General features: G+C 44.3%; 1 protein-coding gene across 39 annotated transcripts in view; it reads right to left on the minus strand.

The window, feature by feature from the left end:
- The window catches only part of CLASP2 (cytoplasmic linker associated protein 2), a 139,636-nt gene extending 130,492 nt beyond the window's left edge, over positions 1-9,144 (minus strand). For 18 of the 39 annotated variants that reach the window (XM_071735934.1, XM_071735928.1, XM_071735932.1 and 15 more), the window contains exon 1: positions 8,044-9,143. In XM_071735934.1, coding sequence (XP_071592035.1) covers positions 8,044-8,238 — 195 coding nt within the window. In that variant the 5' untranslated portion in view covers positions 8,239-9,143. Of the gene's footprint in view, positions 1-8,043 lie in introns of all 39 variants that reach the window. The other 21 variants (XM_071735957.1, XM_071735954.1, XM_071735945.1 and 18 more) reach the window with 3 other exon arrangements.
- Between the last annotated feature and the right edge of the window lie 1,123 nt (positions 9,145-10,267).

Raw genomic sequence — 10,267 nt, forward strand, 5'->3', positions numbered from 1 at the left:
TATGGAGGCCACTATCTGGAAGTCTGAAAGAATGAAGTTAAGGCACTGAACTTCCTCTCACCATGGGGACAGCTGTGGTATCTCTAACAATCAACTGACAAACACAAAAGAGCATGACAAAATACTACGCCCTACACAAACAAGCATTGTTCCAGCAAGACATAGGCAAGAAACACCAGGAGTTTATTTATATTTTTCTCTTAAGTATTGTCAGACTAGCTCAAAGGTGTACTTTCTCAGTTCTCAAAGAGTGTCAAGCACCTTGCAAGCAGCTAAATATTAAACAAAAACATTTCTGTACATGCAGTCTCTTTGGCTTCACTTCTTCCAATTTTTATTCCTAGTTCTCTTTATTCGTCTCCTTGAACACACTTTTCCCCTATTTCACAAAATACTCATTCATGTTCTGGTCCCTTTGCTGTTTCCAATTCCAATGCTATCCACATCATGGACTTCTGAGGTCCACTTATATCCCACCCCCTCCCTTACCACCAAAGCTTGCACAGATATTAACAACTGTCCCCAGCTCTATGGGCAGAAAGAAGCTTCAATTTCCTAGATCCTTTCTTCAACCCACGTGGTTTTTCAGTCCTTGCCAGGTTATCTTCAGATTCCATTCTCCTTTGTACAAAAAAAATATTCATTCTTGTTGCCATTCTCAACCCAGCACCACCTGGGCAGCTGCCTCTACTGACAGGAGCCAAAACTGCAGCCCAGGCTGATAAAGCTGCCACACACAGTCATTTGTACTTTAGATATGTCAGGTGACAAAAAAGCAGTATTCACATTCTCCTACTTCCTTCATCTTCAAGGGTACAAACGACACACTTCCAAAGATGTGTACAAGCTTCTTTCTTTTTTTTATAAATATGTATCACATCACATTGCAAGAAAGGAACGTTGCTAGTAATCAAGCAAGGCCTTCAAGCTCATCAACTTGAGTCACAGGTTTTCACACACATGCAGAACCTCCTCTATGTAAAAATACAAGTTTACTGACTCCAAAGGTTTAAACTATAATTTGGATTACAAACTAAGATGCTCCTGAAATCATTAAACCGCTTCTATAAGCTGCAACCCTCACTTTCTCAAAAGGGGTTCAGACTATCAAACTTTTTACAGTAATCTTCCTTTCATAATCCTTCTGTGATGACCAACCACAAATCATTTCAGCATTGCAGTGCAAGTAACCACACTATCAGAGGATTACTGAATGAATCACCCATATTTATCCAGGTACTGATGAATGTAGTAGCTCAGCAGTGAAAAGGCTGAGACATTCCTCAGATGTCCTTCTCGATAAGCACACAGAACTATCTGGGAGGTTCTCATTATTTTGATCTCTCCTGTATAGCAGCCAAAACAAGCAAGCACAGTGCTGACATAAAAAAATTTAAGGCTTACAAAAATATATATAACTGGTTTATTGACTTTTCCCCATGATAGGAACTGGAACATTCCTACCCCACAGATTAGGAAACTATTCACCCAATTTTTAAGTACACATTAGTGCAATTTTCCAAATGGTTACTGGAAAAACGTTTACAACCTTCTGTTACTTCAAAATCTCTCATCATATTCAAACTGACAAGTTCAGACTGCAAGTATGATCTCCAAATTGTTCTGGGGACATCACAGTGGTCAGTATTCCAAGATGTGCTACATACTGCCTCCAGCTTGATCCACTGTAAGACTATCTACAGTTTGCTTCATTTGTACATTAAATGTTCCTTCCTTGACCACTGTTATACATTTTTCATAGGCACTATTCCGTGGACAGTGAGCATAAACTATAAGTCTGTGATACAGCAAGACCTGACATTTTAAGGCCTTTTCTTTTTGACATTGTCTGGTTTAAGCTTTCTGTGCTGTGGTGGAACAATTTTGAAGACAGAGGCTCTTTAGAAGGAAGACTCAGTGGGAAGGCAATGAAATGTATGGTATTTCTCTTCGGAATATATAATATTAAAAGAAAAAAAAAAAGGCAAAAAAAAAAAGGCAAGCTTTTTTCTCCCCAGAGAAAACTACTTGAGAGCCTTTCTAAGCATGTTGATGGAATGAAACAAAGCAACACTTTATTTTAGGAATATCATTCTTTTCATGCCCAAGGTCTCTTATTCTCTTTCCCATTTCCTCTTACTTAAATTGTATTAAAAATACAGTGACTCCCATTCTCTGCTACTCACTCCTCCATCTGCAGCAGCTCCTCCACTGGGAGGAAACAAATATTTCTGCAGTTGAAAAGTAACCCACTTTGGAGAATTCATTTTCTCAGCTAGATCTCTTTCTTGAGCCTGTTTACTGGACAGCCCCACAAGAACTCCCATCAGAGCCATGAAGGAACACTGCACCATTGCAATCCAGCAGCCAGGGAAAGAAACTGCTTACATTAGCAATGCCACTTAAAAAATGCATGTTGAACTACTTATGGCTCACCAACACTGATTGCTGTGAATTCCTCCTCTTGCACAGAGCTTGGAAAGGGTCTCTATTCACACCCAAAGTAATCAAACTGCAGACTAAAAGGGATAGTCTCTTGACTTGTAGGCATATTTGATCTGATGCTCTTAAATTTCCCATAGCATCAGTCTAATCAGCTTGTTGAAACACTGGAAAATTAACTGAACATGAACAGAAAGTTAACTGCCTCAGAAATGAGAGTGAGAACGCCTGGCCACAGGAGAAGCAGAACTCCTGTTTCAACAGGAACTACAGTTAGTCTGTGTACAGTTACACAAACTGAAGCTGCAAAATGTTTGAGAACTGTTAATTCCATCTCTGGAGGAGATTCATGAGCATTTGAGACTCTAGTCCATGCTCCTAATTAAAGGCTGGACAAAACTAGTTTTAATTTATCCTGAAATAATTAAAACTTCTGGCAAGTTTATCTTGTCTTCTGGAGATCTGCTTTATTACTTGGCTAACATTCAAGAGTTTATTTAACATTCTATGAACAGAACATAAATAATACATGAAAAAAACAACCATTACTCAAGAAAAAACTGAATCATTGAGCTTGAAAAAGAAAACTGGATTCACACATGGACAGGTTGAACCACATTCTCATTACATAGAAATAAGGGAAGTAGCTGCCACATAGTCAAGATGAAAAAAACAATAAAGGATTAATTAATATCAGCAAAGAGCTCAATAATCAAACATTTCTTCTCAAAAAAAAATTTAGATTGTCACTATTTGGAACTAACAAAGACTAAGGAAATAGCAGAAATTACACAGTACCTAAAAAATAAAGGTTGAGGTGGACCCTCTTATACCATTCTTCTATCCTGCATATTACAGTCCTGAAATTCATTACACCATGTGTCTTTTGTGTAGTGTATTGCTTCTGTTCCATTTTAGATCCAAAATAACCCACACATTTTCTTACTAGGGACTGCTACTCAATCCTATACCCCACTTGTGCATTTAGTTATCCTTACTGACACATAGGACTTTACATTCTCTACTTCTAAATTGCCTTTTTTCAGATCTTGATATCTACATTTTGCTAAAATAAATTAAAATATTGGCTTCTACCTCACACAGCTACATGCAGTCAATGAAGTTACAACTGCTGCTGTCTCTTTGCAAGGATTTCAGACAAAACATCCTAACCACTTGTCTCAACTATTTGCAAAATTACAGTTCAACCATTCCTGTCTTTTCTGGAAACTGAAAGCTCCTCCTGCTGGCCTTCCTTGAAGTAATGAAACCAAAATAAACACTTGCCAAACCAAGTACATACAAAAACACAACAATAACATTACTGGCATTTCACTCTTTCACTGGTGACTATGTCACTATCTGGCAAACAAAGCAAAGAAAAATCTCACTGTACAGGAAGCATAGAATAAAAGATAATCCAAGGATTTGTCTAAAAGAAACTGATTATCCACACTACCAAAAACAGTGGAGAAACTTTTTTTGTCTTTGAATACCAAACAATCTGCTGCTCCACATAAAACCATATAAATTATTTTCCTACTGCTGTTGAGGAATAAACCCAACTAAATTATTGACTACAAAGATAATAAATTCAAAGATGACTCAATCACAACCATTACTGATTACTTTTCTCACATAAAATTACTTTCAAAAACTACCAGAATTTAGTCATGGATTTTTACTACTTCTGATCGGGTTTGCATAAGGAAAAAAATAAGTGGCTTTATTGCTCAAAAAAACACATTTTAAGAGGGTAATGATTCCATTTCAATGGGCTTTAACAAAACACAACATGCTAGCAGCCTAGAGTAGACTGGCAAATCTCTACTTGAAAAGTAGTACTTCTCTATCCCACATCTCTTTAGCAGAAGTTCAATGCAGATTTCCAGATTAAGTGTTTGAGTCAGACACAGAACCGTCTGATCCACCAGATTGTACAAAGTTACATAATCTTGTAATTATTTCAAGTGACTATCAAGAACGAGACATAAGAGATGTGTTAATTAAAACTCATGTATACACAGATGAAAATCCAGGCTAACCCAGTAAAGCCAGCTAATATCTATCAGTAGTGATACCCTCAGAATGAAGAATTAATTAATCGCTTGAAGTTCATCTGAGTCTGAACTGAGTATTTCAAAGCTGGAGGAGAACAAATACCAGCAGAATCATACCACCACCCAATTTTTAATACTTTGCATCCAACTTGGGTGCTCCTTACGTTTCAGAATTCACAGCCCCCTCTTTTTTTTTTTTCCTCCACTATTCCTTGGGAAAACAATCCTTTTGGGAAACATATCCCACCCTCCACCCTCCCCCCCGCCCCTCAGAAAGACCAAAAAAACCCAACATCACCACAGAAAAGAAAGAAAAAAACAGTACAAATCACAAACCCCGAACACCCTCAAAGCTCTGTATAGTAGGAAAAGAAAGGTGAGTCTCAACCAATGCAATATAAAGCAGATCTTGGTACCAGGACAGCAAGCTCTCAAATCTCTTTTCAGTAAGCAACTGTTTCATTCTGATGAGATCTAAAATAAAAGCTTAAACTATGCACATCTTCTGTGCACTCTCTGGTGCTGCAAAGCTTTCAGTGTTCTTTGGAAGCTCCTTTATCATTGGCTGCATAGATATGGTAACTAATTCCCAGTGATAGACCAACAAGATCTCTCTCTCTCTCTCTCTCTCTCTCTCTCTCTCTCTCTCTCTCTCTCGGTGACTCCTGGCGTTCTGCAATTCACTTTCACTAGCACTCCATACCGTTTGCAGATGAGTCAACACACTCTTAATCCCACCTTTTAGATTTATCAGTAACTCACACAGGTAATTGCATTTTCCACTTCAATGAGCTGGACAAACTCAGTAATTTTAATATCTGTTTTGTTTTGAACAGCCAGATTGTTTATTAAACCACTATAAATAGCTTCAAACTTCAGAAAAGCAAGAACACTATTTAAATGGCCAAAATTTCAAGATAAGTTCATTAATTCAGCCTTGCTGATACCAAGTCAGTACTTGTTTACTGTACTGTTCTCTTTTTTTCCAAAGTTTGCCAAATAAACTGTCCTATTCCCTCTAGATCCTTTCCCTTCTGGTTATGTGAGGTAGAAACTGCCTAGAGTGGCACTTCATAGAAAGCTCCCTCTTCTCATGCACAGCACAGAGTTAGCCTGGAGCAGCCAGATCATGCATCTTTCTCTTTCAGTATGGTCACTGTAGTGCACTGAATGCAAGAACTGAGTTTACACGGGGAAGGAAAGACTGCACATCCAGGGCAATTTACATCAGTCGTTCCCTTGTCATCCACACCAGTCACCTTCACCTGCAGTGGAAATAACGCTCCCCCTCAAAACTTCCTTCAATATTCCCCACTTGTCACATCTAGCTCAGCAGTTCTGATAAATACACCATCCAGTCGCCAGCCATTATCATGGCTCAATTAAACAGCTGCGTCAAGAGGGAGGGATTAATTACTTCAGGACTTTCAAGACCTGCAAGATCTTTATCAAGATACGTGAAGAAAGAGATGAAAAGCAGAACTAAGTGCTCTACATATCCATTCTTTAGAAGAGGAAAGGCTAACCAACAAATTAAGTATAAACTAGTCGGAAATAAAGATAACTTTAATATTTTTCTTGAGAACATATGTAAGCCTGTGGTACTTATTACTTTAGGATATGATCCAGGCCACAAGTTTAATAACAAACTCAGATCTAATATTCAAATGTATACTATACTTGCACAAGATAAAATGCACAAGATGCAAACCACACTTTTCCAAAATGTTTTCAGTTTTCATTTTGAAGCAGCAGATGCTGGTATTCACCACCACAGCCAGGAACACTGGGACTGATAATGGGCAAAAAATCCAAGAGCTACTGTCGCAGTTAATAAATGTATACAACATTCTATTTCAGAGCATGATATATTTATATAGAGCCACCAGTAAGTGGACATAGAAGTTACAAAAAATAAATTATTATGCAAGGTAATTTTAAAACTCTTGGGTTTGTAATACTTGACCTCATCTTGTATGACAGAGGCTTCTGATGTGGAGCACCTCATTTGTCCTACAGCCCTAGCAGCCAAGGAGCTCTATCACCTAACATGAGCAGCAAGCAGAATGTCTTGCATTATGTAAAATGCATCTTGAAAAGCAAATTTCAAGTATTAACTGTCAATTTTGTCAATTTAAAAGTGTAGGAAAAAACAACTTTAACGTTATTGAGATAATAAGTATCCAGTCCTCATCTCATAAAACATGTATTTAAAGACCTGTCTAGGTTTCTCAGCAGCTGCCCTCAGATTAAGAATCTAAACACAAATCAATTATACTTGTCCAACATCCAGCTATTTCCTCAAGCTAACCTGACCTTTAATGACAAATATGCTTTAAAAAAAAAAAAAAAAAAAATCAAACATGCTAACAGAGTTAAGCCTTATTATTCTGAGATCTCAAACTTACAAGAACTTTGTGCAACCACAGACAGGACTGTAAAGTCAGTGGACGGGAAAAAAAAAAACCAACTTAATAAATATATTGCCCTTACAAGTTCCTCCTACGCCTGCCTCCTGAGCCTAAGCAAATAGAAAAAATTAGAATAACCTCACTACACTAAGTTCAAAGGTACAAATCAATCATTTCAGAAGGCTAGACAGTGTGGTGAGGGACGAAGTGCAGACGAATGGGCGGATCTCTCCAGGATAACAGAGCCGAGCTCAGCATCGCAAACCAACATCGCCACCCGACGACGGCAGCGCAGACCTGCCCCAGACACACACCCCACACACAACACGAAAAATAACGCGAAAAAAAAAAAAAAAGAAAAATCGCTCGTGAGAAGACGGTTGTCCTTGGTAGTAAAATTACGTTTGTCAATCGTGTTATCGGCTAACCAACGCCAGAACAATTTACTAACATTACAGCATTGCAGGAGGAATCATGCTTTCCTGTAGCTCAGGCTAAAACGCATTAAAGAGAAAAAAAAAAAAAAAAAAATCAAAACATGAGTCATCACTGGGTTGCTATAAAGATACTATACAACTTCCCACGTAATTAAAAGTCCCCTAAAGACGATATAAACAACTTTAAACTTCCAATGGGAACACCGAGGAGCAAATTATTCATTAAATCATACAAAACACACACAGTGTAATACAAACCCAGTGAACTAGCGCTCTTTACGGCCTACAGAAAATAATGGCAATCGCCTGAAATCCCAACTGCAGAGACCCATGGAATGGGAGTGGTAGTAAAAAAAAAAAAAAAGATAAAAAAATCAACACCTATCTTATTTTGGAATAAGAAACACAACCTGAATATGTAGAATAGTTGCAGAGGAGTAATATCTGCAAAATACGATTCACCTACGACAAAAGCAAAAGAACACATTACTGCTTCTTTCGGGACAGAGGAACAGAGACAAAACAAAATGTTAACCAGCCACTCCCAAAATTTCTGAATTTCCCTTTGTGCAGGGAGGGATAAAAACTAGTATAAACGTTGTTTTATTTATACTCGTATCTGATCAAAAAGTCATCCGGAGCGCTGTACCTCCCTACCATGATGAATCATGGTCTTCCTGTACCCAGCCTCACCTTAAAATTACTAGAGTTGACCCATCCTGTTAATTCGTCGATCACTTTATCAAGGCGTTGCTGGTCCTGCTCCACATCGGAGGACTTCGCCGGGTCGTTCAGGTACTCCAGCAGCTCCTGGCCGACCTGCATCCTGCGGCCCACGTCCTTCTGCTGCACCTGGTCGCAGAAATAATCCATACCGGCAGACTCCATCCTCGGCCGCTGCGGAAAAGTTTTTTCGGAGACGAGCCGACCGCCCTCAGGGTCGGAAGCGCGGCCAGGGCAGGGCGGGCGGCAAGGGGAGGGAAACGCCCGGCGAGGTGGCGGCGGTCCCCGGCAGGGCCGCGGCGCTCATCAAGCTTCTTCTCCTCGCCCTCTCCGCCCCGGCTCCGCGCCCGCCGCCTCCATGCGCACACGCACCGCAGGCCGCCGCAGGGGCACGGGCGGCTTCCCCCAGCCTCCTCCCCAAACCGGACCGGACCGGACCGCAAGGTGAAGCCTGAAGTAAGGAAGGAAAGACGGGGGCGCAAGCAAGGCTTGGCAGGCTGCGGCGGGCGGAGGGGTCCGGCGGGAGACGCCTCCACGGGCTCGGGGCTTTCCAGCCGCCTCCGCGTCGTCCTAGGGGATCCCGGGAGGGCTCCTTGCTGTTGCCCCTCCTCTTCCCCCGCCGGGGGAAGGAAAAGTAGAGTGAGAAGAAGCACTAAAGCTCTCCCTACGGGGCGGAGGGAGCTCGCAGGCACCTCAGCGGAGGGCGGGCAGCCGGGGGCTCAGATGGTCCCCGCGGGAACTGCCGCAGTCGCCTCTCTCTCTCCTCCCGCCCGCAGGCGCCGAGGAGCGATCCCCGGGCTGCCTCTCACCGCCGCGGGCACCAGCCCGTCCTCCCAGGGGCGCAGCACCGGCGAGGCCAGGGCGCACCTCTCATGCTCCCCGACGCCGCGGCTCCCGGCTCCTCCTCTTTGCCCGCGGGGCAGCTTCGAAACTTCGCTCCGGCGGGACGGGATTCAACTACGTTCCCCTTCCCCGTCGGGCCTTCACGGGGAGACGGGGGAGGGGCAGCTCGGCTCGGGAAAGTCTTTACGGAACTGCTCGTACGCCGCCTCGCCCTCCTCCTCCTCCACCGCCACCGGGCTGCGGCGGCACCGCCTCCGTCCCGTGGAAGTTGCGTCCCCGTCCCTCCCCACCCCCCACTTCGCCGGCGCCACAGAGGTGGGGCGGGGGGCGGGGCGGGCGACGGCCCCGCCTCTCCCTCTTTCCCTCCCTCCTTTCCTTGCTTCCCTCCCTCTTCCTTCTCCTTCTCCCGCCTCCACCAGCGCCGTGCGCGCGCACCTGGTCCCGCCCCACGCTGCGGCTTTCACCCCAACCTCCCCCACCCCCTCTCCCTGTGCTGTCCGACGGAGGGAGAGCACGCATGCGTCCTCCGCTCAGCTGCCCGCAGTGGGAGAGGGGGTTCAGTGTTCTCCCCTAGTTCCTGAGGTGCTGGCCCGTGGCCTGGGTATCCCAAGGAGGCACCGGGCGAGGTGGAGGAGGAAGGGGAAAGGGGAAAGGGTGCGAAGGGATCTGGGACTCCCTCGTGGCCGTTGGGCGCTGCGGGGCGGCGCTGAGGGGTGGTGGGCGAGGAGGGGCTCGCTGAGGGGCACCCTGGGGTGGCTCCTTCGCTTCTCCCTGTTTTCTTCTCCCTGTTTTTTCTTCCTTCCCCACCCAGGGTGTGGGTAGCCGGCGGCCTCAGCCCGCCTGCTGCTCCTTGGAGCGGCGGAGGGAAGGGGAAGGGAGGCGAGGCTGTGCGGGACTGGACAAGGCGGAGAGCCCCGCTGCGGAGGTGGCGGTGTAGTTGCTGCCTCTCCAGAGCTGTCCCGACTTTGTCAGGCGGTGCCCGGCAGCCTCTGTGGCCCTTCCCTCTGCCCTAATGGAAGATGCAGCTCTGTAGGCCGGGTGCGGTGAGTGAGCCCTGCAGTGTAGCCAACCCGCATGCCGGTATTTGGCTTTATTTAACACACGGACACTTAAGTGACTGTGACTGGAGGTGGTGTCTCAGTGTCCCCTTACATCGGTCCTGTCCTGCTCCTTCCACGTTGTCCTCAAGCGTGTTTGTGCGGCCTTTCAGGCTGCTGAGAGCACGGCTGTGGTTTTCACATGCAGGGAAAAGCCAGGATAAGAGGTCGATTTCCACCTTTCTTATGCCCAGGTTGTTTGGCTTGGTCCCCATCTCCTCCCTTGTGCCAGGCCCTGTATTAACCGACCCCTT

This window comes from Heliangelus exortis, chromosome 2, assembly GCF_036169615.1.
Source record: "Heliangelus exortis chromosome 2, bHelExo1.hap1, whole genome shotgun sequence".
NCBI lineage: Eukaryota > Metazoa > Chordata > Aves > Apodiformes > Trochilidae > Heliangelus > Heliangelus exortis.